At 39.5% G+C, this 27,500-nt stretch overlaps 2 protein-coding genes across 40 annotated transcripts in view; one reads left to right on the top strand and one right to left on the bottom strand.

Moving 5' to 3' along the window:
- EndoA (SH3 domain containing GRB2 like, endophilin-A) overlaps positions 1-12,796 on the top strand; it is a 40,671-nt gene extending 27,875 nt beyond the window's left edge. For 4 of the 7 annotated variants that reach the window (XM_043006481.2, XM_043006484.2, XM_086544899.1 and 1 more), the window contains 3 exons: positions 5,967-6,056; positions 7,821-7,936; positions 8,744-12,796. In XM_043006481.2, the coding sequence (XP_042862415.1) occupies positions 5,967-6,056; positions 7,821-7,936; positions 8,744-8,863 (326 nt within the window). In that variant the 3' untranslated portion in view covers positions 8,864-12,796. The remainder of the gene's footprint in view (positions 1-5,966; positions 6,057-7,820; positions 7,937-8,743) is intronic. The other 3 variants (XM_043006487.2, XM_043006488.2, XM_086544902.1) reach the window with 1 other exon arrangement.
- A 79-nt stretch (positions 12,797-12,875) lies between these two features.
- The window catches only part of osp (myosin phosphatase Rho interacting protein outspread), a 99,995-nt gene continuing 85,370 nt past the window's right edge, over positions 12,876-27,500 (bottom strand). For 28 of the 33 annotated variants that reach the window (XM_086544891.1, XM_086544893.1, XM_086544892.1 and 25 more), the window contains 16 exons: positions 27,213-27,359; positions 25,917-26,054; positions 25,495-25,637; positions 24,485-24,719; positions 23,997-24,173; positions 23,703-23,879; positions 23,332-23,429; positions 22,960-23,119; positions 22,457-22,687; positions 20,801-22,270; positions 19,989-20,267; positions 19,382-19,861; positions 19,038-19,148; positions 17,479-17,614; positions 16,492-16,581; positions 12,876-14,798 (listed from right to left, as the gene is read on the bottom strand). In XM_086544891.1, the coding sequence (XP_086401017.1) occupies positions 14,611-14,798; positions 16,492-16,581; positions 17,479-17,614; positions 19,038-19,148; positions 19,382-19,861; positions 19,989-20,267; positions 20,801-22,270; positions 22,457-22,687; positions 22,960-23,119; positions 23,332-23,429; positions 23,703-23,879; positions 23,997-24,173; positions 24,485-24,719; positions 25,495-25,637; positions 25,917-26,054; positions 27,213-27,359 (4,260 nt within the window). In that variant the 3' untranslated portion in view covers positions 12,876-14,610. The remainder of the gene's footprint in view (positions 14,799-16,491; positions 16,582-17,478; positions 17,615-19,037; positions 19,149-19,381; positions 19,862-19,988; positions 20,268-20,800; positions 22,271-22,456; positions 22,688-22,959; positions 23,120-23,331; positions 23,430-23,702; positions 23,880-23,996; positions 24,174-24,484; positions 24,720-25,494; positions 25,638-25,916; positions 26,055-27,212; positions 27,360-27,500) is intronic. The other 5 variants (XM_086544898.1, XM_086544894.1, XM_086544877.1 and 2 more) reach the window with 3 other exon arrangements.

The raw sequence follows: 27,500 nt of genomic DNA on the forward strand, positions 1-27,500 counted from the left end.
TTCAAGTCTCAAAAGTTCTCTCCTCTAACACTACCATTGGTTAAGATATATCTTAGTAATCTGCAAGTAGAAATGAGAAGACCATGGAGCCACCACACTCAGGAGGGAATTCCTTTGCAAACAATAGTTATCTTCTATAGATTAACACAACTATCCATGCTGTGGAGGATTTTAAACATTTACTGTGCTCATCACCAGTTATATGTCCATTAACCCGTTAACTCCGGGTGGCGTGATAGCATGTCATGTGGTGGCAGCACTTACCACATGTAACGTGACATCACGTCATGGCTTTTTGTATGGCCGGTACAGCTAGAGCGGGCGAATAGTCTGAAGAGTTTATGATACCCGGCATTTAGACAAATCCGAGCCAAAATCGCCCCGTCGTTATCGGGTTAATGCGTTTCACTCAAAGTATTTGTTTGATCATCATGAAAGGGACATGGAGTTTTATCAATGTCTATCTGTATTGAATACAGTTCTGCCATTCTAACTCTTACTTTTCCTAAGGGTATGATTACAAAAAATATGATATGATATTGATAGTGTCCTATACAAACTCATACCTTGAGCAGCATATTGAGGCCTGTGTTTGATGCTGTGTCTAGACCTGGCAACATAAGCACCGCAGCCTGAGTGTAGCAAAACCTGAAAATGAATTGCTCTCTGAAGTCTTCCTCACTGTCCAGATACATGACACTCACACATTGATGTATCATTTGTTGTGATACTGTTTTCATTTATTCTTCATATATATCTTACTGTTATATCTCATTGAACGATTCTCAAGTCGCCTACTGGACTTGCTGCTGCAAATGATGAGTTTAGGCGAAAGAGTGTGGCACGTTACCCTGTGGAGTAGTTGTTATGTTCGCGAATGAAATGAATCGACTGAACATTAAAAGACAAATGTGAGCCCTGTGCATTGATATCGAAACATTAAGTGTTGCAACCTGCACTTTACAGAGTATTTGTGTAAGCTTCTGAATTCCGAAAAGCACTGATCACCAACCTCAGCCTGTTGTTGCAAGTTCACACACACGTAGTGTCATAGGCACCTTTCTTCTGACTCTTTACGTCACACCAACTTTGAGTTATAGTTTGTTTAAAGTATGACAGCTCTTGTTAAAACCTTCACTCGTACTATCTCTTACCCCATAATCTTTTTATGTTTTTGATCATACCATTCCTGCTTTTAATTTTCGTTGGATATGTCACCGATGTTAGTTGTGAAGTGATGATTTTCTGAGTGATGTTCACTATACTTCCCCAATTGTTGTAGTTCTCGTAGATACTGAACACTGTTGCATGAATATTGAATGAAGCACTGTTATGTGGATGTTCTGGTAAACTTACTAATATCTAAGTTGTAATATTTCTAAGTATTTGTGTGTGGTTGTAGTTGTAATACTAATTAGAAACCAATTTTGGTGTCTACCAGCAGGTATGTGTTCAGCAATTATCATGACCTATTATAAGACTTGTTCTATAACTGTATTTTGTGTAACATTAATCTTTTCAACAATTAATTTTTCAGGAAAAATAGCCATTGAAGTTACGAATTCATGCTTGTTATATCATTTTAGGGTCGAGACAATTTTGACACACATCAAAGTAAAGTATTTTTAGTCTATTACAAGCATTCATGTTTTACAAAATTTTATTGATTACTTCAAATGATGATGTCCTGCTCACTGGACAGGGAAAGGTATGTGTATATGAATACTGCTTATTTAACTGAACTGTTGACTTTGACGAGTGATCATGGACCCTGATCAGAAACTTATTGTTGATATAAGGAAAATCCAGTGTCTTTGCCCTATTGATGATGGTTGTTGCAGTAATTTTGCAGTAAGTTGAATCACATTGCAAGGAGAATAATTCCATAGTATACTTGTAGATCTTATATATTGTAGTTACCAGACTGTGATAAGACTTGTGATCTTTTGCAGGTACTTGATATCTCTTTTATTTGACTGATTCTTACAATTAGATTTTAGGTGGGCAGAAATAAGCAAGTAGTTGATAAACTCTGTTCTCATGGAGTCTGTAATCGAATGGCGTAAAAATCTAGACCATTACTCCATTTGCCCTTTTTCTATGGGATACCTGAGGATAGAATGTAAAAGCTTTATGTAACAGAATCTCAAGTTAGAGGAAAATCTTTGAAAAAATCATTTCTGTCATCAGCCACCAACACTTTCTAATAATTAACTTCAGAATTTGAGTTCCGATAACTTATTTCAATCTGAACCATCATTAAGCTAGAACTTATTAGACAGTGAATTGAAAAAAATACCATGTTCTTGGATGATTTATGTAGATGGAATGGCAGACATAGGTTTCTACGTAGTCCCAGTGGGAAGACCCATCTCCCGGGAGAAAAAGCATCCAGTCACTCTATGGTTATAATCCACTTGTAACTACAACCGTGGAGACCTCACTTCATTTGGAATAGTCGCTCAATCAAAGACCACATTGCTGAAATAAAGGTCTTTTCATTGGACACTGTTATAAGACTTAGAGCACAGCGGGTTTTCTCATGGTGATGGGTATGACGAGGAATTAGGGACATGAAGAAGAGAAGGGAAAAGAATTATGCTTGGTATAACATTGTATAGTGTTACCAATTATGTTTAAGGAAAATATTGACATGACTTTTCTTATTGATTTTTGTTTCAGTTGCGTTATGAATGCTGAAGTATATTTTGTGTGTGAGTGTATTTGTGAGTGTTTGCTTGATTGTGTTTGTGTTCAGATATTTCATAAATTTTTTGTATGTGTTGCAATGAAAGATCTGTGTGAAATTGCGTACGCATATCCCCCTCCAAAGTCGGTTCATCTTCAAAGTGCCTGTAATGAAGAACTTTATCACATTTTTGGTATAAATATTTCTCTCAAGGATCAAGTAATAAAGACTTTCATCCTGACTTTGGTCAAATTAAAGTCGAGTTCAGTGGCTCCCTCTATGCGAGTGTGAGTAGGCTGAGTTACTTAAATTAGACTTTGGATTTCTGGCCTTGAATATGAGAACTCACATTAGGCTGCAGAGGAGAGCTAAGGCATCCAAGTTTTGAACAGTTTTCAATAGCTTCCCCTCCATATTTTGTTATTGTCTTAAATAATGGATACTATTAGCTGATCAGTCAGTACCCATTTTACTGAGACATGTATAAATGGATCCAAGCCTTGCATATTCCATCAGTTATCAGTTACCAGTTATTGTCATGTACCCTAAGCATATTGTTATGCATCTAATAGGTTTATGTGTTGATGTTAGAGTGTCAGAGTCACCATAAAGTTGTAATGGGAATAACTGCTAATTTGATCTCTTTTTAACTTTTTTTACTTATTTGTGTGAATGTACTGCAGTATTTTGCAAATTTGTGTCAAGAACTTTGTACTTTCTTGAAGTTTATTCCGTCTATTGTTTGCATTTAATATCTTTTCATTTTCTTTTTTTGTGGACACTTGACAGCACTTACTTGTGTTAGTTCTTTGTTTGCAGATGTATAGTACTGCCATCTAAAATACTCTCTTTCAGCTTCCTGTTTCTGTAGACTTCAGCCACTCTTCATTGTGTATATTAATGAACCTTTTAGGTGCTGACCAACAGAATGGACTGTGTTGGCTCTCGATGTATCATTATTGGGCATTTCTAATTCTCTCTAAATCTGTTACCAAGATTTTCATTGTCCATCAGATCCTCTCTGTCACCTCTCTTCAGCAAACAAATACATGCCTCTCAAACATGATATCAGAAATTTCCTATGCATAATGAAAGGTGTTGGGTCGGGGTGTCAGTCAGTGTGTTTGTTCCTCTGGTGTAGATGTCCCCTGGTGTGGGTGTCCCCCTAATGTGGATGTTTGCCCCCCCCCATAGTGTGGGTACCCCCCAGGTTCTGATGTCCTGCCTACAGTGGGTGCCCGCCCTCTTTACTACGTATGTATGGGAGTCCTGTGTATGTATGTGTCATCATAGGGTTGGAGTTCCTCAGCAAGGGCATCTTCATACCCAGATATTGATGCATCACTGCTCTCTGAAGTGAAAATATCTCCCAGTGTGGATGATGAACCTCAGATGATGAATGTATCTCGGGTCTTGTGTATTGATACCGTGGGTTCTGCTGCTGAGGGAGTAACTTGTGTGTGCAGTTTATTAGATGATTAGTTGATGCATGAAAACATGTCCCAGACTGCATTACACATTTCTTTTGACATGTGATTATACTGTAGACATGAAAATGGTATCAAGATGAAGCCTTAGAGTCCAGTAAATATTTTCTTGAGCTATCCATAATCAGTTTTGAAATGCTGGATAGTACATTGCTACATGAGTAACAAATATTTATGATTTCTTATCATATCCATGCATCTTTTGTATTTGTAAACTGATTTTCTTTTAATACTGAGGAAAGCAGATCATTTTGTTCTTAAGATCAGCATTCGTTCCATTAATTTATTTTGATTATCAACCATCGACATGATATACTCTTGATACTATTTTGGATACATAATCCATGCAGGGTTAAAGATAGTCTCTCAGGATACATGCCATGTTGCCAAGTGTCAATGAGTGCTGGAGCCTGATGGTCCTGTAGACACTCACCCAAGCAGTGTATGCCCTGCCGCCGCTGCATGCTGACTGCTTGCGCTCATTGACATGGCTCAGGGTCACCCTGTGCCATCATCAGACTTTTTGACATTGACGATTGATAACTTAAGTCCCTCGGTCTCGACTTGTGGATGTGGTCTCGAGACTCATCTGAAGGCATCACCTCTAGTTGTCGTTGCTGTGGCTGTCTCACCTCAGAGAGGTTGTAGTACCATACACACCTGGATTGAACTAACTAGACCACTCCTTTGTAGTGTGTTGGTTTGAGCCCTCATCAACACCTGTATTGTAGTTTACTGGTAAGCTCTTCCCTATCATACCTGTATATTTTTCGCCCCGAATGTTTTCTGTTCCTGTCATAGCAGAGAGCCTCCCTTTCATTGGTGTGACAAGTGGTTTGGGGTCCCTTTTAACTGGTCCCATTTACTGGTCCAAGCCAGCTAGTTTAATGCTCGTTTAGAGAGGTCAGATATAAAGCTGTGTTTGGGGACTTTGGGATGGAGAGCAGGTTAGATTAGCATTGGAAATAGAGGCCACAAGCATGGAAAGCAATGCAGGGAATTATTAGATTACTCAAGCAAGTTTGGGATAGTCATGTAGATGTATAAATCAAGTAATATTACACATTTTTGTTTCTGATAATGTGCAAGTAAAAGGATACTGAAGTTTTAGGAAGAATCATTTACAATGAGGTTTTCATTGCTTGGCTTTAGGAAGCATTGTTTCCAAATGTGCAGGGTTTGTAAAAATTGTTTAAAAACATCCCAAATGTCTGGTGTTATGAAGATGGCATGTTTAACTCTTCTATATCTGTATAATATGCTCTAGTGCTATTCATCAACAGTAATATATAAACTACTATGTAATGAGTGAAGAGATAAAGAGCTATTCCTTTTTGGGAGATGAAGTTCACACTTTTTCCATGCCATGATTGGTCTTCGGAGGTCTTCGAGCAAGTGCTCATCATGCTAGCCAGTGATCTGTGTATGTATTAAGAATATGCAGTCATTTTATGAATATGTAGATTTTAGGAGTACAAGACGTTTTTTCTTCTTTTTCTTTAGTAAACATAAGCTTTATTAGTATAAGTCCTTTATAATATAAAATGTTTAGTGCTACTAGAGCCATCAGAGCAGTTTAGGTGTCCTGGGATACCTTACTCACTGTGTAGTAGATGTTCTAGGACACTGTTCTCAGGAAATGTGTTCTGGGAAGGTTCGCCCACTGTGCATGTGTTCTAGGACACTTGGTTTCACACATCTGGTATTGTGGGATTATCTGTCTCATTATGTGGACGTTTTTGGGATACGGTTTCACTGACACGTGTGGGTTTTTGGTTGCGTGCGTACAGGCTCGTCCCCTCTGCCTTCCCCCATGAGCTCTGGCCAGCCCAACTGGGACCCTCTCTTCCCCCCTGGAGGCCCTCCACGCTCCACCAATGGTAAACATCTCTCACCCCTGTGCACTCTAATACCACCATAGCAATTAATGCTTGTCTGTCTAACTCCTTGATACACACTATCTGCACCTTCGTAGGTTTCCAGACTAACAACATTCACATCAGTGTGATGTCACTTACAATTGAACAGGGATCAACCTGCACTTCCCATGACTAGATAGATGGGTGTGTGTTGTTACTCGTACTATTTGCACTGCATGCTTATCATGGGGCGCATTATCGGCACAGACTAGAAAAACTCACTACCACATTTCACGTGGCTCATCCTCCATGTATTTAGAAAACAATCCATCCTTGTGTGAAAGGCAGTCGAAGGTGTAAGTTCATGAGATTCCTCACAGTTCCTGCCACTATGCCATTTCTCCATGGTCATCCACCTTTTACATAGGTTTAGGGGGTTGCTATACACTGCATGGGGCCTTCTGCATTGCAGCATTTGCTGTGTGAAATATATATCGTGTACATTGTAGTGTAGCCTATCAGCACCTAGAGTAGCAGCTTGGGAGATGTGATTGTTCTCTTGAGTTGCACCCAGTCCATTAGCGTGAGGTAGTGTCTAGATGCTTTGAAAACGCTTCACCACTTTCCTGCCATTCTCAACATCTAATCCATCCTACCATTGTGTATCCGCGCTCACTAAACTGCCTTGCATCCGTCTTGTGTGTAAATAGATTTAAAGTCCAAGGTGGGTAATGATGTACAAAATAAACTGAGTTTTTTCATGTAGATTAAATTACTCTATTGGTATTCCCATATGTCGGTAATAGTCTTCAAGATACATGTTATGCAAAAGGCCGTACGACATTTATAGGGGGGAATTATGCATACTATCTTTGGTATCACCATGTTGTATGTCTGTGTATGTGTGTGAGTGTGTTTGAGAGTCTGCGTTTGTGTTTGTTCCTGTGCAGGTGCTTGTTTGGGTGTAGGTGAGGGTGAAGGAATGTTTGGATAATTATTTTGGTTGATTTGATATCTCTTCCATCTTCATTATCTTTGGAGTATATATATTACCTTCTCTTATAATGATCTTATAATGTGAGACTATTTATAAATGTACAAGGTTACTGTGTGTATATTACATATATATACCATGTATTAAGATTTTCATATTGTTTCTGCTTACCAGATGCAGGTAACCTCCCTACTGGTACCACAGGTATTGTCTTAACTGTGTAGTACCCAAGCTTGTTGTGTAGTGCATTTTAGTCTTTCCTTCATGGAAAATGCACTATTTGATCAGCAGAACCTAGAAGAATCATTTTTGCCCCAGTTACATAGCTGTTTTGTGATGTCTTTCTTGGAAATGGTTGTGTACACTTTACTGTTTATTATACCTAGGCCTGATTTTTCTAGATTGTTGGTGTAAAAGTTTTTTTGGAAGTTATTTTTGATCATAGGTCTCCCTTCACTAGGAGAGTATGTTTGGAATCAGATATGATGGTGAAGAACGTTAAAAAGAATAAAGAAGAGAGAGGTCAGGTTTTTTAAGCATGAAAAATGATCCATGTTTGTACTTTTTGACAATGTAATGGATATTATCAAAAAAAGAGATGGAGAGAAATCTAGTCTTCTGTTTTTGGTGTTTGTGTCTGAATGGTAGAATGGCGCATGGTGAGACCTCCATAGTATAAAATGACAAAAAAAAAAAAAAAGTGTCTAGTTCCTAGAGAAGTTTCTAGATTTCGTGGTTTCCATTCAACGACACAAGTTAGTGTTTGATTCATGTCGAGTTCTGTGTTCCAGCATCGCCATTGCCCTCTCCCATGAAGAGCCCCGCTAGGTCACCCATGATGCAGAACCCTTCGGCCCAGGCTCTTTATGACTTCGAACCCGAAAATCCGGGCGAGCTCGGATTCAACGTGAGTATGCGACGGTCTCATTAAGATGGGATATTTGATTTTGTGGTATGAGAGGGGGGAGAAAGTAACTTGGGGAGTAGGGGAAAGAGGAATGAGGAGGGAGAAAAAGAATGGGTATGAGATGGTAGTCAAGACTCAACTGGAATGGTAGGAACCTCTCATGTCTGGAAGTGGTATCAGGTCCCATAGAACTTCCTTCATTCCTTGCATAGATTGTAAAAAGGCTTCCTCCTCTAGTTTTCTCTCTCTCTCTCTCTCTCTCTCTCTCTCTCTCTCTCTCTCTCTCTCTCTCTCTCTCTCTCTCTCTCTCTCTCTTCTCTCTCTCTCTCTCTCTTTTCCTTCTCTCTCTCTCTCTCTCTCTCTCTCTCTCTCTCTCTCTTCTCTCTCTCTCTCTCTCTTTTCTCTCTCTTTCTCTCTCTTTTTTTTCTCTCTCTTTCTCTCTCTCTCTCTCTCTTCTCTCTTCCCTTTCCTCTCTCTCTCTCTTTTCTCTCTCTCTTTCTCTCTCTCTCTCTCTCTCTCTCTCTCTCTCTCTCTCTCTCTCTCTCTCTCTCTCTCTCTCTCTCTCTCTCTCTCTCTCTCTCTCTCTCTCTCTCTCTCTCTCTTCCTCCTCCAGTTTTCTTTTCTCTCTCCCTCCCTCCCCCCCACTCTCTCTGCCTCTCCCTCTCCCTCCCTCTCTCTCTCTCCCCCTCCTCTCTCTAGTGTCTTTTATATGACTGTGCATCATGTCTTATAGAATAGAATTATGTTGACCAACTTCACATAATGAAATTACAAATAGTTTAATATTTTCTCCTTTTTTTCCCACAGGAGGGCGACACTATCACTCTCACTCAGCGGATCGACGAGAATTGGTTCGAAGGAACCGTCAACGGAAAGACCGGCTTATTCCCCGTCAGTTACGTGAACGTGGTGGTCCCTCTTCCCTAAGCTGCTGGCCAAGGCTGCTAAGCGTAGGATTCTGCCTAGACCCTTTGGTACATAGAATCTTGAGGTTGGAAACTTAGGTGTTTACGACAGGTTATTGTTGTTCTGGGACGTACTGACACGTTACCTTCATGTTGAGGGTGATGAATAGGCAGTACTTCATTTCAAGCAGTTAAAGCAGTAAAATTACACTCCATTTAGGCAATAAGATGAGCATGGAAACACTTAGGTGATCAGGATAAATACCCTTAATTAAAGGAAAGTATTTAGGAAATATATTCACACTTCCCATTCATTTTTTGTGTGCCTGTATAGTGCGCGCATGTGTGTGTGCATGGGCGTGTGCATGTGTGCGGGTACGAGCATGTGTGCACACGTATGCTCATGTGTACATGGGTATGCATTTGTACATGAGTGCGATATGTATGTCTATTTATTTACTTTTAATTTGAAGTATTTTGATGAAGTGAAGAAGAAGAAGAATTACACACATCTGTAAGATTTCCCAAAGGACGTTAAAATGTACAGCACTTGTAGATGTTACCCGTAAGTGACTAAAGGACTGAATACTTGGTAAGAGCTTTCATCCCAGCTCCCAGCTGTCAGTAACAAGAAAGACGGAGTTAGGATTCAAAGGGCGGTTAAAATGTCTTGTGAATTGTAACGTTGCAAGCCTAGTCATATTTCTTTTCAAGGAAGGTGTGCAATTGTTATATGTTGAAGAAGTCAAAGGACATTCCATGTATTCTTCAGGTACTATTGACAGGTCTGGTCAGTTCATTGCAATGATTTATATAGATAAGTCTGTTATATTAGTTTTACATTGACATTGTTAAATTGCTAGACAGATTTTAGAGATTAAAAGATTCTGATTGAAAAGTTTGGGGATACGTAGTGTAGACATTGTCTTTTAAGTATATTAAGCCAAAGACGAATCATGACATACCGAAGGGTCTAGGCAGAGCACGTGAAAGATAGGATTCATCTTTCATTAAACTTTGTGTGGATATTCCAGGTGTTATAACTACCACAATTACCACAATCAAGTGTCACCAACCAAGATATCCAGATATTTAACAAGGTCATAACTTCTCCCATTGGTTCGTAATGCACTGACCAAGTTTAGATTGCCTATTTTGTGTTTAGGAAACTGAGCTTGCCAAGGCATTACCGAAGCAGGAGAAGAGCTGATCTCTCTCCCACCAATCAACAAAAAATGTATTATACTTGTCATTAAGATACTGTTATCAAAAAATATGTGATGATAATTTCAACTGATGCTGAACAAGTCAAACATGAGCAGCAGGTCTATGCTTTTACCATACTTGAAATGAGGTTTGTCAGTCTATTCACGACTCAGTATCTGCATACCAGAGAGAACTTTGCCTGCTCCTCATTGCCCGCTACGATGCCTCTCATGTAATGCTCTCAAGTCCTTAGCTTGAGGAAATGTTGCAAATATAGTATGTCATAAACTGTTATCTGCAGCCAGCCGTACATCCTGTCAGAGCTCAGCCAGTATGAAGATAATAGTGACATGTAGATTTCTGCAGCTTTCTTGTAGTGTTCATTGAGAAAAAATTACGATTAGTCTGCAGTTCATCTTGCCAGTGTGATGAGACTGAAGAGCACTGCAGGTAATGCAATAATGATGTACAACTATCTTAATATCATCCAAGAGAAGTGGACTTGTCAGCCAAAGTGGGGCAAAAGCATCAGTGTGTTATTCTCAAATCCTAGTGTCTTTGAAAAGTCAGCCAATTGTTGTCTATGTACTATTGTGATGTTTTATGTGTCTCTGATGTTGAGTGATGGACTTGAAAGTTGTGTTGAAGTTGGAAATATTTGCCTTTTTTAAATATTTTTGAGGTATGAAGAAAGGTCTTCAGTTATAAATCTTGCTCTAGGGTCACCATAGTCATTTATATGTCATGGTTTGACTGGACCGTTTTATAGTCTATTGCACTGTAACTTGCAGTTGTTTACATTCAGGCTGTCAATGAGATTCTGTGAAATAAGAAGAGTATTAATGAAACTTTATATATTTAACCTGAGATTTATATTGAGTCTTATTTTGAAAGATGGACCAATTCATGCTGTCACTTGTGATACTGGCTTGACTGCGGACAACTGCAGTTACAGACTCATTTAATTCTGTTAGGCAGTTGTTGCATATTGCTAGAGAGTTTGTCTGCTGAGCAAGAATAAAAGTACCTACCCTATTTTCTAGAGATTTGATATTTTTGGGCACATGTTTAAGTGTTAAGAACAAGGAGTGATGGAATATTCTTAAGTAATGTTATTGATATTCATTCCAGTTTTACTTAATGCTATACATTAATTATTACCAATGTTAATGCATGTTGATTACATGTTCAATTCGTTTAGATGCCATATATGGATTTACTAAATCGTGTCTGAGAGAAATGTCAATATTTTTGTCAGAAAGCATTTTGATTATGAAAAAAAAAGAACATGAACAATACACATAATAAAGTAATGCATTACGCCTCGATATAAAGTTTGATTTCAAAAGAACTCATAATATCATAACTGCCTTTAGAGTTTGGTTGTACATAATCTATTCTTTTGTATCTATTTATTTTGAAGAAACCAATTAATATAAGTGTCATTGTAAATAGACTAAATTTAGATGTGCTCTAGCCTAGCAAGTTGGTTATGAAGATGGAGTTTGTGACCATAGCATGGTTGACCTGTAAGTCTTTCCTTTTTTAATCCAGCCACAAGGGGCTGTCATGTTGACATTCAGTTTTGTATGATAAGGTAAATTATAGTGCAGTTCTGTGTCACTCTTTTTTACCCAGAATGAATAAAATGGCCGGAGGAGATGCAAGGGAGGCCCCAAGAGGATCCAGTTTCTGTCTCACTTTCGTTGGTAACCTCGGCATTAAGAGAACATATCTATTGAGTTTGACGTTGTCAGACACTAGATTAGATTGCTAATTTTTGGCAGCTGTTTATTGTGAATTGTTTACAAGTCTTGATGGACTACCGACTTTTGGGTTCGTGTTTCCTACGTAGGGAGTTCGTTCGCGTGCGGATAAGAACAAATGATGTCATGGTTCTGTTAGGTCATGAAAAGCAAGTGATGATGTAAGTGTTGTGGAGTTCTGTACATTATATTGTTTGCAAGTTTCAAGTCTACTTTCACTTTTATTTTTGTATAGAGACCCAGATTGATTGACGACTTACAACTTGATTTTGATACTTTTTTGATTAAAACTTCTTCTTTACTTCTTAGAATTGTGAGCATTACAAATACCCTTCATCTGCAACCCTTTTAGTGCTTATGGTTTACTTCGTTGATGACTTCTCCACTATGAAAATGCTAGATGGATAGTTTATATTACAAAGCTGTATTTTTCCTTCATAATCTGTAGTCCTTGGAGATACATTTTCCAGCTGTAATAAGTAGGAGAATCTGAACTTAGCAAGTTAACCTCAGCATTTTGGCAAGGCATCCCTCCCAGTAAAGACATTCTTAAAATTATTTAATGTACAAATAGGTTGGCACTTGATTCCTTAATGGAGATTTTAAAGATTTATCATATTAAGTAATTAAATTAGATGTAAAAGAAATTATTTCAGTCATTTTTGAGGTGTGATCTGTAGCTCCAGAGTGAGATGTTCTCACATCCAGCATTCTGTTTACACAGTGAATATCAACAGACTTGAATGTATAATCCCTGACAAGGTTTTTAGTGATGTATCTAATTTTATGTGTCTGTTGTAGTCACCTGAGTGACAAATGTGAGTTAGCTTGCTTACCTCTGGTCTCACTCCGGTAGACCTCTCTATAACCAATTTCTCAGCCTTGCTGTATGTAACTGTGCCCTTCTGATGTTCACATCTTTTAGTGCTATTGAATCTTCTGTATCTAACGTCTGTACATGTGAAATAAACGTTGAAGAATAATCGTGTTTCATGTATCACTCCTGATATAATAAGTATTGTTTTATGAAATGCACAATAAGGTATGAGAGAAAGACCAATGTTCTTTTATTTATATATTTAAAATATATAGACATTTTGTTCATTGATAAACCTTTCATAAAACTACCAAATAGCTGTACAGAACATGTACAATTGCAAGGTTACTAGTCATTAGTAAGCATGATTGAGACTTTTAACAATATACACAAAAAACCCATTAGTCATAAGGACAAAATGTAGAAATAAAGACAAAAAAATGTCTAATATTATATTTCATTCCCTGCAAATGTTTTGATGAAACTTGGCCAACAGCCAAATAAATAGCACTACAATAAATACTTCAACCTGGACAGACTCCACACAAACCATACAGCAAACTCAAGACCAACAGAGATCAGAGATATGTAAATAATTTTAATTAATATCTTTTGTAGTACATTTACAGTAATACAACAAATGCAACAATGCAAGTACATTTCTAGGGACAATCTCCTAATCCCCACTTTATGGTTATAATAATATGCTCTTTATTTGTTCATAGCAAAGGGGAATATGGGTAATCAACTTCGGCTCCATCCTCACTGTAATGGCTTGTAGTTAGTTCATAATTCAAGCGTTCCTATTGGCTGACGGTATATTAGAATGACTACAGTGTCAATCACAGCTCTTGCTATGCACTAAAAACAATGATATCGATAGGCCGGTGAAAATTAAGTATGTTAGAATATGAAAAAAATAATTGCTGTTGTCTATAGACTAAATCTCTGAAGTATATACTTTGCTTAAAGTTTATTTCTTGTGAAATTCAACATGCCATATTGTGAACCACAAGTCAACAAGTGAACACTGACTGCAGTTATCCTGGCACTGGCCACTCAAGAGATGGTGGGGTAGAGATGCTGCCACTTCCTGACTCTTTTCCTTGCTCTCAGTCTTGCTGCAAATGCTCAAGTTTTCCTTCTCTGTGCTGACGGTGGTAGGCACTGTGCTTCGACCTTCACTGCAGTTATCTGTTGCCTGTGATGAGGATGCAGGTTTTTGCATTCTGTTTATTCCCTTCAACAAGACTGGCGGTATATTTGGCTTGACGACCACTCCTTTCCTCCGTGGCAAACCGTCGGTACCTTCTGGGGGAGGAGTGTGAGTTTTACCCTTAGATGAACTCAGTCTTTTGCTGTCACCTGTCGAGGCTTGTGAATTTTGTGAGCCTCTACTTGCTGGCTGGTTCTTGTTGGTTTCCACAGCACAAGGTGGACTGCCCTCTCTTGTCTTCATCACAGATGCCTTTGTACTGCGCATATATGATTTCAGAGCTCCTGAAGGCAAGGACATTCTTGATGCTGATCCACGGCTCAGTGATGAACTCTCCCCTTGAAGGGCGTCCTCCTTTGGAAGTCTCCCTTCCAGTTTAATATCACTTACTCTTTTCATGAGAGATGAAAATTCATGGTCTGTGGCAGCATCAGCACCAGTAACATCGTCGTCCCATATAACCTGACTGTTCTGTCGCAAGGTGCTTGATTTGCCAACTCTAACATCATTTGCAACATTAGTACACCGAGCAACAGTGTTTCGCCGCACTAGAAGCGGCATTTGTTTCATTCCTCGATGACTGAACTTCCGAACCATCTTTTGTACTACTCCAGAGTTCTGCGCTTCCTGGCAGACTACATCATCGTCCTCACCTTCAAATTTACATTCCACTTCAGCATTTTCTTCATGTTCTTCCTCCATGACTGACTCTAAAGCAATGCTTTCATCTCCATCATTATTTACACCAGCAGCAGTCTCTCCCTCTATATATTTTCCGTGAACGCTTTGGAGGTCTCGAACACCTTCTTCCGAGAAGCAACCATCCCTGCTAGGGGGGAGGGAAGGTCTGCCATGGTCTGTGCTGGTGGCCCCGTTCCCCCCAGAGAGGGGCCAACCGCTAAAAAAGACGAGAAGCCAGACAGACGAGGGCAACTGGGAGAACGCATTAATTCTGGAAGAATGAGGAGACCATTAGTGTATCAAAATTAGCAGTTTCAATAGCAAAAGACAAAACAGGAAAATTATTTATAAATCAAGTATAATTAAGCAAAGTTCACTAAATGAAGTACTCATTATGATGATTCTCCAATTTGTAAGATGAATCTTTACTCAGTTCTTTCTTTCTGATACTCTAAAAGCTTGATATGGTCTTGCCTCTTCACGCAAGCAGGAAAAATACCAAAATTTCATTTCACATCACATAAATGCACAAAAGCTTAGTTTTAAAAAATGCCAAAATATTAATTCAGTTTCTAAAACATAGCTCAAATGTAATAACAACATTGAGTTGACGACTGCAGTTTCCCCCAACCACTCCCTAGAACTGATAATTACGAGAAAAAAGTATGGAAGGGAAGAAGTCCGTGCCCTTTCTGCTGTATTTAAAAGCACTATGGGAAAAACAGTCTGCAGGTAATGGCAAAGCACTCACTTCATTCTTATTGTGAACTATGAACAAGAATAGCATTGGGGAATTAGATGTTTGCTCTTATTAAAAAAAGAAAGAGATAATAATCTATAAACAAACAAACAAACACAAACAAGCAAACAAATAAACACACACACACACACACACACACACACACACACACACACACACACACACACACACACACACACACACACACACACACACACACACACACACACCATATGAAATGTCACATCCTATGTTTCTAGCAATCCCTGCACAAGTTGGTCATTCAGCAAAAGAAAAATGGTCTTCCTGTTATTCAACATCTTAATGTATTGTAATGAAATAGTCTGTGTTGGTCCTAACAACATAGGAGACATTGGAGGACATCAAGTTATCATTTGGCTAAGAATTTCAAATCAGCCATTTATAATTTTGACTTCAAACCATATGTTTGTATATCCTGAACTCATATGAGACTGATAAACAAATACCTGACTTATTTGAGTGAACATACTGGCTGATCAAGGCCAAACAATTTCCTACATATACTTTTTTATACAATAATCGCATGCTGACTCAACCATACAATCAAAATACTAGAGTATTCAGGGCTGATGTCTTCTTGTTTCTCGCTTCTTCAAATAGTACCGAGGATCAAGAAATTCCTGTTGCATCTTTCAATTTTCTTTTCAACATGAAAAACTGTTCTCATCATTACTGATTCCAACACAGCCAGCATGTGTTAAAGAGGTCAGTGCATTCCACAACCCTGCATTCTCCCGGTAATTGTGTGCCCAGTTCCACAAGATGAAAACAATATGGACTCTTGAAAAATTTGCAAACAGAAAATGAAGTTTTACATCAAATTATTTATTTGTTTTCTATTTCACTTGAAAAAGAGAGAGGAAGTTGCTAATCTGAATACTTTGTCCATGAAACATTCTGTTCCAGTTCATTAAATTTCTTTATCACAGAGATATGCAGCCTTACACTAATTAAACAAGAAGAAGCAGATGACTGGTTTTCTAAGAAAACTATTGGCAAAAGACTATCGCACATCATACACTTCTGATAAATTGCAAGCAGATTCACCTAACAATGCCTCCACTGCACTTTCCAAAAACTTACATCTAATATTCCTGGAAGACTTACTGTTCCATCTGCATCTCTCTCAAGTACTAAAGACTACATTCAAAAATTCCATCACACTGGACATGGCTCCTCCTACCTTTCCCCCTTGCCGAGCTCAAACTCGCCCCTCTTCGCAATGGAGACTTTGTGTCTGTGTCGTTCCCTGTATTGGTGTCACTGCGCTGCTCTGTGAAGGTTAGAAAGCTCAGGTAATCTTGGGTTATAAGAGCACTTGTGGAGATTCAGCTATGAAGGAGGGTCGTGTGTTCTTTTTGTATTAAAAGATTAAAAATATATATATATAAATATGCAGGCAGTGGGTAATTGTTTGGTGATATTTTTGTTAAGATATTATTTCATATGAAAATGACTTTCATTTCAAGAATTTTGGGAAATGTATTTCTGTGTCTACTGTTAATGACAAAGCAAAAAGTAAAAGTCTCTCACTCGGTATCAGTGATTTTCTTGACTACAGATCAAGAGCACACATAGTAAAACTATTCATGCAATACAAGTTAATGGCAGAATATTGTGTTACACAAGCAAGATGGGTAGCATAGACCAAGCAACTACATTAACAAGCAAAAAAAGGGCAAGCAGATCAAACAAATTCAATGTCTGATGTCCAAGTAAAATATATGAGGTAGAAAGGCAAGGAGAGATAGGGGTAACAAAAGCCTTGGGTCAGTTAACTAACCAACAAAGAGATCAAGTCCGCAACCAAATGCTGGATCCTTGAGTTACGTGCTGGAGAAGAGATGCTGAAACCCACTTTCAAAACTGCACTCACACGCACAAAAAAAAACAAAATAACTTGTGACTGCATCTGCTTTTATACATTTTTGTGTGAATACAGTTTTGAAAATAGTGAACCCAATAAAAGAAGGTTTTTCCTTTGGTCTATCATATGTTGACACCCAACCATCAACTCAAGTCACTTATATACACTGAAAAAATCCTCCTCCTCCTGCTTTCCAGTGCATGCATACCATACTGGCATACAACTCTTGTTCTGCTGACAGCCACCCTCTCCATGCTGACCAGCACAGCATGCCTGGCCGCAGTAGTAGTGTGGGCTCATTACCTTGCATGTTGGCGGCTGTGAGGATGATATGCTCTAGTTTTTCCCTAAGAGCTGTTACTTCATCTGTCCTCAACTGTCGTTCGGCCTTGAGGAAGTGGCCCAGCTGCCGGCATAGCTCTCCCAGGTCGGCCTCGTGCTGCGGCAACACTCGTCAACTCACTACGTAAAAGCTCTCACTCGACTCTCACAACGCACACTAGTCTCTCTCAGGGTGGATCACCACGTCTATCAGACTCATCACTCATGCAAGTAATCCTAATTATTCATTTTAAAAAATCACTACTCACATGCAACATTTTGGTAAGTTGATATTAATGAAAAAAAAAAAGACTAAACAAGGCAATATTTCTGAAAAAAGGCTCTATGAAAAGAGAAAAACATAAATTCTATCACATAACTTCTGGAAAAAGCAGCATGGGTATGAGCCATTCCACAGCTAGCATGATAAGGAAAACATGGCTGCAAGTCACTAAGACACTAAACAAAACAAGGAACAGTTACTATGGCTAGAGGACATTCAACATCACATGTACCAGTATAAAGCACACTCTGTACTACCAACATTCAGCTAGCAGTCTAGTTCTTAAAGTTATAATGCCTGAGATGTGAAATAACGACCATTTCTTTAATGCAAAAGTGAGGTGACAAACGGCTTAAAATAACCTGTTTTAAGTGTTTCCCAAGTGATGACACTTGAACCTACACTATTTCAACCTTTAAACGCTCTGTGATCACTTTCAGATCACTTTCATACTGCATTTTTCCTTTCATTGAAATTACAGGCTAATAATTTCTTCAAAAGCTATGCCCTATCATGCGATTACTATCACTTTGCTAATATATCATATATAGACTCACATATCATACCATAAATCTAGCAAATAATAGAAACCACACACATCTTAAGATGCCCATCCCAGAAAGGTTAAAAGTATCTTCCTAGACAATCCTGTATAGAATTAAATATTTCCAAATAAAACCAAGAAGTCAATGAGATCATGATATCATGTGACTAAATATCTTACTGATGATAATGATATCAAATGTGATATTGATCCTGATATTAATGGAAAAATTAAACTATCCCACAATAACTGTACTATCACACTGGACCAGTCAAAAAAATGTCCCATTATGTAGTCCCATTCCTGGTCCTAAAGTTTGCAGTAGTTGATCAGAAGTTATACTAAATGAGGTGACTACTGATAATGAAAGTAAGAAATACAAATGTGAATCTATGAAGCATAAACTAATATCCCACATCTTCAGGAATTATCTTTCTCATATAGTATTAAGTCATGGTATCATGTAGAGACATTTTTATGTTCTCTAATTACAAGTGATATTAATGAAGTAATTAAATATTTTTTTTCCTAAAGAGTATTACTATCCAGGTACACCTATGTCTTTGCACTTTATTGTACTCAGTTTTTTTCACTATTTGCAAATAAAACTATCTGTTATGATGAATAATTTTGAAAATTTCAGAAACAGAATCCTAACTCTCATGTATGTGGTGTCACCTCACTTTTGCCTGGTCTTCACCAACCATCACTTACTGAATGTGCTTGTTGCAGTTGTTGGGTCAGCTTTGCAATCTCCTCATTGCACAAAGCTAACTCACTCTCTCGCAATCGAAGCTGAGTGCTCAGGTCGCGGCCGGAGTCATCCTGTAAACATTCATGGATATCAAGTCAACTTTATAAATGTTAAAATATGTTCAAACCCTTACAAATTAACTTACAGGAAATCAATCCACATTTTGATAAATGACAGACAATGAAACAAACATATACTATAATTAGAAAAAAACCTATCCAGGTTTAATTATCTTATAACCTAACCTTCACTACCAATTACATCCGGCACAGTTTAAAGAAAGTCTGTGATTCTGTGCACTTACCTTTGCCTGCAGTTGTGACACCTGTGCTGTTAGGTGGACTTTCAGTTGCTTGTTCCTTGCCTCCAGTTCTAGCACCTGCTTACTGGAGTCAGAAAGCTGCTTGCTGAGCGAGTCCACCTTCTCCTCCAGGGCTGCCGACTCCAGACACTTAATGGAGTACTTCTGCGAGAGAGACAGGATCTCGTGTCGAATGTCTTCCATCTCTGCTTCGTGCTCCTTGTGGATGGCACCGATATCATGTCCCGACTGCATCTTCCTGATGAACTCCTCCTTAAACTTGGCGATCTCTCTCTGCACCTCTGCCTCATGAGCCTTCCTCATGGCATCCAGGGCTGCCAGGGTAGCCTGAGTCTCCTCAGCCAGTGCTTGTTCCTTCTCCGCTTGCAATGCTGCCAGCTCCCTCCTGTGCTTCTCCTCCAGTTCCGCTAACATGCGCTTGTGGGAGTTCTCCATGGCTCCTAGACCCTTCTCACACAGACCCTGAAGACATAATTATAGTAATTGAGAAATCTTTGCAAATGTTTTCCATAATAAATATTTCACACTATACTTCACTACAGACTACAGACATGACTATAATTACATTGCTTGCTCAGCAAACACTTACCCTGAGATGCTCAATTTCTACTTGGTATCTCTGCCTCACTTTCTCTTCGCACATGTCTGGCTGGCTTCCAATGGACTCTTCATACTGTTGCTTGAGCGCAGAGATCTGGGCTTCGTACCCCTCCTCCAGTAGGCACAAACGCCGTTTGAGTTCCGTCAACTCATCGTCGCTGTCTCGCGTCGGAGGTTCATGCCTTGACTGTTCCCGTAGTCTTGACAGTTCCTCCTCGTGCTGGGACTGGAGAGCCGACATTGCTATTTTGTGGTCTTTCTCCAGAGCCTGAAAAGAGTGAAATAGCATAATGGCAAAAAGGAAATCTCAAATGATTATGCTTTTATAAATGTGTCAAGCATATGATTTATGTATGAGTGTATGAATGTGTAAAATGATGTATGTGGAAGATATAAACTGAACAAAATGTTAATAGAATATTGAAAGGAAGAGAAAGGGAGCACATGACTCTGCCAAAGACCTACATTTTTGCTTTATTGGTTCTTCAAAGTATGAATAATAGTAAAATTGTGTTTACATGTGTGTTTGCAAGTGTGTTTGCATGTGTGTTTGAATATGTGTTTGCATTTGCATTTGAATTTATGTTTGCTTTTGCTTGTACATGTGCATGAGTGCAGGTGTAGGTATAGGTGTCCATGTGTGAGTGTATGTGTGTGTACATGCCCCTGTGCATAAGAGCTTGCAAGCATACTCCTTGTGTTTCTCTTCATATCCATATAGATAAGTGATACATGTAGTGAGAGCAAAAGAAAGAGAGAAGCCACATCTCATGACATAGAAAAGAAACTGACCATACTAACCTTGAGAGTGTTGAGATACTCAATGCACTGTTTACACTCTGCCTCTCGCTCCTTCACACGTTTCGAGTCCAAGTTCTTCTTTAGCTTAGCCACCTCCTGCCGCAGCTCTTCGCACTGGCGACACCCGTCTGTCATGCCTGTGATGTCTGAGGCTCTCCTTGACCTCCGTGACGTCTCGCTCTTTCTCTTGGCCTTGGGAGACGGAGGCATCTTGTTGGGCGACGATGACTGAGAGAGACTAGGACTTAACTCGTTATTGCCTTCCTTCCCAAAGTCTGTGGGCGGCGACTTGAGGGTGGATGGGCTGGCTTCTGGCCTGACCTGACTGGCAGCTTGGAGGACAAGCTTGGTCAGTTCAGAGTTCCCCTGAGATGACATTTTGTTGATCAGGAAGGTAAATTCTGCCTGATCAAGTGCAGGTTGCACTAGGCTCTCTAGGGAGGAATCACAACCACCCAGGAACATGAGGAGGTGAGCCTCACTGGCCACAACATCACTGGCAGATCCCACCATATCTCGGTTTTCCTCCACGATATTGAGATGCTCACATGTGGATGAGGTTGTGTCTCCGTCATTCTGTACAACTGCTAACTGACCATCAATGACTGCCTTCTGCGCCACAACCGCAGCAAACTCTGACAGTACCATGTCCATGGTGGCTGTTACTGAATTAATGACTGCAGTGTCACCTGCTCTGTACTGTGCCAGCACTGCTTCGTACTTATTACTGAGAGTGAAGACGGCTTCCTCCATCTCCTGCCGCAGCGACTCTTCAGCTGCTGTGTGGCAGCGTTCAAGCGTAGCAGCAGAAGCCTGCGTCACTGCTTCAGGAGATGTCTCCGAGGGTGAGATGAGGTGACTGAGCCTCATGAGGGAATGTGCTGCCTCAATGTTCACCAGCTCCTGGTTGACCAGTTCCTGTGCCATTGACCAAACCTCTCGCATTCGCACCTCTTCCAGTAGCACTGAGTCATCATGAGGAGGACCTGATCCAGTCACAGTCTCCCTGGCCATCACCACAGCCACTTCGTGGAGCTTGCCCTCTTTGTACTGCGTCACCAAGTTCGCCAATGACCTTTCACGCTCCAGGAGTCGACTCTGCAGGTCACGGCACGTCTCACCAAGGACAGCTGGAGGGGTTGCACTTGTCCCTCTGCCTCCTGCAGACTGGGGTCCAACGCTCGTCGCAATCTCTCCCTGCACAACCAGCTTCTCCGCCAGTAGGCTGGTGTAGAAGTCAAGTGGGGCCATTGTCTCCATGTCAAAGTCTGGATTAGTGAGTTTCTTCTCCAAGAACGATAACTTGCGGTGAGCCTCAATCAGGTCTTGCAGCTTGACTGATGCCTCATACATATGAGGCCTCTGGGCTGCCTGTACCACCTGCGAAATCTGCGTCATCACCAGAGTTTCATAGGCCAGTCTCTCTGCAAACAGTTTCAACTGCATGTCACGGGTCCATTTACCCGTTGCCTGCAAACATGGAATACACATTACAGTCACACAGTTTTCACAAGCATTCAGAATATATTTAGAGAAAAATTCAGAAAAAAATACTGATACATCTATCTAGCTGACCATCTATTTACATACATAAACACATATATCTATGATTTTACCTATTTCAATTCGTCTATAAATATGCTTAAAAATACGTACTTTCAGATGGTCTCTACGATTATTAAGATCTGTCAACTTGTCCCTGAGCATATCTTGTAAGCGTAACACCAACGGGCGCAACCGGTCAGTAAGAGCCTGGTCAGGTGGGGAATGGCGAAGCTGAGTCAACCGAACGGCAGTATTCAATCGCTGCAGAAGAGATGAGATTCCTGGGGCCCCACATGAGCATATGCACTCAACTGACCCTGCCCAAGCCACACACTCTCCAAGCTGAAAAGTTTGCTTTTGTTAGTGTCATACTCTACCAATGTCATTGCTAACATGAAACTATAAATTCATGAAATGATTTGTGAGATTCTTCATGGAACACTGTAGAGTGTCTGTCTGAATACAAAATAATAATCTAAAAGTCTTAATTATTCAACTAGCACAAAGATTTCTTCATATACTATGGACATACTACATGGAACCTATTCATGATAATTACAACATGTATCAATTTTACAACTTTTATCAACAAAAAGTATTTTGAGGACACTCACTTGTATCTGCAAAGTAGACAAGACTTTCTCTAAAGCTGCTAATTTTTCCCTCAGTGATTTGGTCTCTGAATCTGATCGACTTATTTTGACTGTCTTCTCTGGAGTTGCTCTGGGTGACCGCAGTGTTTTGCGAGGGACTGAAGGCGATCGCATGGGAGATCTGAAAGCAATAATAGAGACACTGCTATTGTGCAAGACTTAAAGAAGATGATTTTAACATTAATAATACTCTTCATGCACTAATACGGTGAATATTACTAGCTCTACAAGCATTCTTTACAACAACAAAAACATCCACACTACTAAAATAAGAATAAAACAAAAATAAAAGCCTATTTGACTGTATCCAGCAATGAGAACAGCAATGCATACCTAAGTGGTGAAACAGGGTGTGTGGGAGACCTGGGACGAGGTTCCTTCTTCGGAGTATGTGAGGGCGTTGGGATGACCTCTCCCGTGATGTTGGAAACCTATGCAATGTTTTGGAGCATAAGTAGAATAAAGAGCTAAATGTATTTCACACTTAAGAAATAATGAACTCTATTTCATGAAAAGAAGATTCAAAGATGAAATTTAATGATACAGATTAGGTAACTGAAATTCAAAGACTTTTATGAATTAAAGACTTTTAAAAACTATTCTTTGTTCTTACTAGGATTCTGTCATTCGTAGTATATAAAATCACTCTAAACATTAACAAGCAAAACTTCATGCAAACTTTACAGATACACAAATCAGCTTACCTTCGACTCCAAAGCATTGAGGCGCACAATGGCTTTCATAGCCTCTGAACTCCCGGGACTGTCCAGAGATTTCCTTCGCAGACGTGATGACTTGGTGGAATCGTCAAAACTCTTTGATCTCTTTGGTACTTTGGTATCTTTTGTCTCAACCTTTCCTTCCTTGGCTTCTCCCTCCACCTAGAGCAAAATATAGTCATGAACTCTCCCCTTTTGGCGTGAGATGCAATAATCAGCATAGTCTATAATTCACAGAGGAAGGATGTGACACTTCCCTTCTAAATGCCAAGGACTTACCTCCGGGGAACAGCTGCCCTCCTCGTTCTGGAGCAGCTGCTCAATTTTGGCTTCCAGCTGAGACAGCTTAAGCTCCATGTCCTTTGAGAGAGTGAAGGATTCACGGCCCTTCAGGCTCTGAGTCCGTCTGCGGTCACGGCTTTCTGCTCGGCTGATCTTCTGCTTTAGGAGGCGAACCTGGAATAATTGGGTCAAATTAGTTAAATCAAAAGTAAATGCTCTTTGAATCACCACTGATAAGAAGATAACATGAATGATGGATGAGAGAGATGAGAAATGCCATTGAAGGATAAAAAAAGTATTGAAAAAAACAGTTCCTGGCAGGCTTTTAACTCTTTCCTGACGGGGCACTCGCTACGCGAAGACCCCTATGCCGGGCGATTGCAATATTGCATTGAAATTGTCACACTGGCATGACGCCCCAGCATCGGGAGTTTGGCTGTGTCACACGAGTGTGACGCGCCGTTGTCATAGGGTTAAGAACACACCTGCTTCTCAGAGGTAGTCAGCTTGTTGGTCAGATCTTGTATCCTGCACGTCATGAGATTCAGTTGGGAATTGAAGTCACCTTCACTTCCCTTCAGGTCCTGACGCAGTTTCAGATTCGACAGCTCAATGTCATCGTGCTGGTTCTGAATATCCCGGATCTCCTTCTTCAGCGCCTTGATCTCGTTCACAGCTTTCTCAAACCGGAGACGAAGTTCAGTGAACTGATCTACCAACCTGAAGGAAAATTGATTGTCTTTAAAATCATACCACAAAAAGATTCACTGTAAAAGGTTGTTGAAATACTATCTGCTTTAACCCACTTACAAGATGGCATATATTTGCCTAATTCCACTCCCACTGGCAATATAGCAAGTGTACACAGCTTCCCTTTGAAAGATTTCTCAATCTGCAAGGATACACTGAACCTCTCAGAGCAATTTCCACCTCCCCTATTTCAAGGGGTGACAAAAGTCAAGAAAGATGTGCATTTACAATTGTAACTAAAGTGTGTATGTACAAACATAACTATGTACAATGTGGATATAAGGCAAATCTTTATAATGCGACAGGACATCATCCATCATGTCTGAAATATTCCAGTGACATAATATCATATTTTCCATAGTGAATGGATTAACATGTGGGCTGCCAGTGGCATATACTTATATACAAATTGCATATAGGTCTACAAAAGGGTCTGCAGTTTAATTACTTCCTAGAGAACAGCATCAATAGAACAGAATCACTCTAAGTGTCTTAAGCAAAATAAGAAAACAAAGTGAAAGCTGGCTGGTAGTGGCAACTGGTCTGGAGTAAGTTTCAATGTTGAGATGTTTGGTTTGTAGAAGTAATAAGTGTGCATGTATGATACATATAGGGGAGGGTTTAATACTATTAATATTCACTTTCATAAGAACTGTTCGGTTTGAAAGTAATAATTATCATGCCTTTTCAAAGTGAAATGAGGGTTCAGAAGATGCTAAAAAATAAAACAAAAATAAAAACTTACTGTTCCTTATCAAGGTCCTCTGGATCTTGAGTAAGATCAAAGTTTGTGAGGTCAGTGATGGACTCTATACGTGGAAGGTTTTTCCTTGAAGAAAATCTCTCACGACTGCTGGATATGGAAAGGCTTGAAGATGCTCTCCTTGCCTGAAACACATTTATAAGAGAACCATGAAAATAGGTCAGTCCATAAAGACATATGTGCATATATGTTGATAATGATTATACTGTTTTGTACTTATATTTCCATAAACATTGATATATTTCAATCTACTAGTTACTATAAGTTATTGGATGGCCTTCAACTAAAGCAAATCAAGCAGTCTGGGTAATAAGCAATGATAAAGTTCAAGCTTGACTTATAAATCTACCAAGACGGATGTTATCTCAGTCCCTGAACATCTCGGATTAAACCTTTAAGCTCACCTGATCCTGCAAATCTCTCTCCAGTTCACGTATTCTGCCGCAGAGAGCCTCATTCTCCTCAATCCCCCTGTGCAAGCGGTCTGCTGTGTGGTCCAGCTCCTTCTGTGTTTCCTTGAGGGAGTCACGCAAGGTGTCCACCTGTTGTTTGAAAATTACGTGACCTTTGAATGAGGCTTTTGTAAAGTTCTTACAGGCGACCTTGAACAAATATTTGTTCATATAAAAGCCTAGTTCAAGTTGTGATGGTTATAGGGGATGTCATATTCTTATAATCACCGATATTAGACATATTTAGGGATCCAGGATTTAGAATTTAGTCAATCTTGCACATTGCTTGTATTTTCTATTTATAAAAGTTGTAATACAAATATAATAAGATTGAATATATACCCTCTCCTTTTCATCTTTTAATTGTAATGGCTCATGCAAAATCTGGAGTACCTTTATATCTAAATATAATGTCCACTGTCTGCTGCTTATTCCCTTATTATGCTCAGTTGAGTTAAACGTGTTTGAAAAAAAAGAAAAGCAAATTACCAATAATTATATGTTCTATATTCTGTATATTAGTATATTGTTGAATTCAATGAGCACCAAAAGCCCCAAAACATCCAAACTCTATAAGATTTCTTCAAATTCATTTGAAGAGCAAGATTATACTTCTTACCACAAAAGCTCCCAGCATGGTCTTATCTCCTGGCAAAATGAAATTATACTGCTTTGTTTCCCTGGAAACCATTATCATAAGCTGGCAAGTCTATAAATCTACAAACATTGTTATAAAACCCAAACAGAACCTCAGAAGAACATGTTGTTGTGCACCATCTAAAATTCTAACATTTTGTTAAAGAAACGACCAAATAAGGTCTGATTCTTGTGCAAATACTCTCAAAGACCCTCTTGCCCCCGTGTGGACACCGTGAGAAGCAGCAAAACAGTAAACAAACAAACAGTACCACGATGATGGGGGGCTCAGCAGTGGTGGTGGTGCCTTGGGGGGGAATGTCTGGGGCAAGGGAAGGGGTGTTGGGGCTCTCCCCTTCAGGAGCCTCTTTCACCTGGCAACACCACCGACACCACATTATTTACAGTGCTACTCACCATCCTCCGCAAGCTCTTTCACATTTAGATCTTGGTTGGTAAATATTTTGATGGACAAGAAGATACACTAACTTATCATTAGGCCATTACTCAAGAATCAATTTTACAGGGTTTCCTTTTTTTTATCAATGCTAATCAATTTTCACAATCACAGAAGACTCTAGGGGCCTTATATGATAAAAAAGGAACACTTGCCTCATCTCTCTTCCGTTCAATTTCGTCATTCTTGCCGTCCAGGAGAGATCGGAGTTCCTTTACGAGGTCCTTCCACTTGTAGACTTCTGACTTCTCAGACTTCAGGTTTTCTCGCATCCGAGCCAACTCGTTTGTTAGGTGCTCGATCTGCAGGAGAGGATCATTACATGCAGAAGTAGAGAAAAGAGTAAAACATATTAACTGTGTGCTGCTATGCTTCTTCATTCTCTAAGACTCAAACAGAAATTACTAACTGTTAGTCAATAAAAAAGATTTTTGACACTCTAA

Source organism: Penaeus japonicus, unplaced genomic scaffold, assembly GCF_977035675.1.
Source record: "Penaeus japonicus unplaced genomic scaffold, GWHDUDI00000001_assembly GWHDUDI00000015, whole genome shotgun sequence".
Taxonomy (NCBI): Eukaryota; Metazoa; Arthropoda; class Malacostraca; order Decapoda; family Penaeidae; genus Penaeus; species Penaeus japonicus.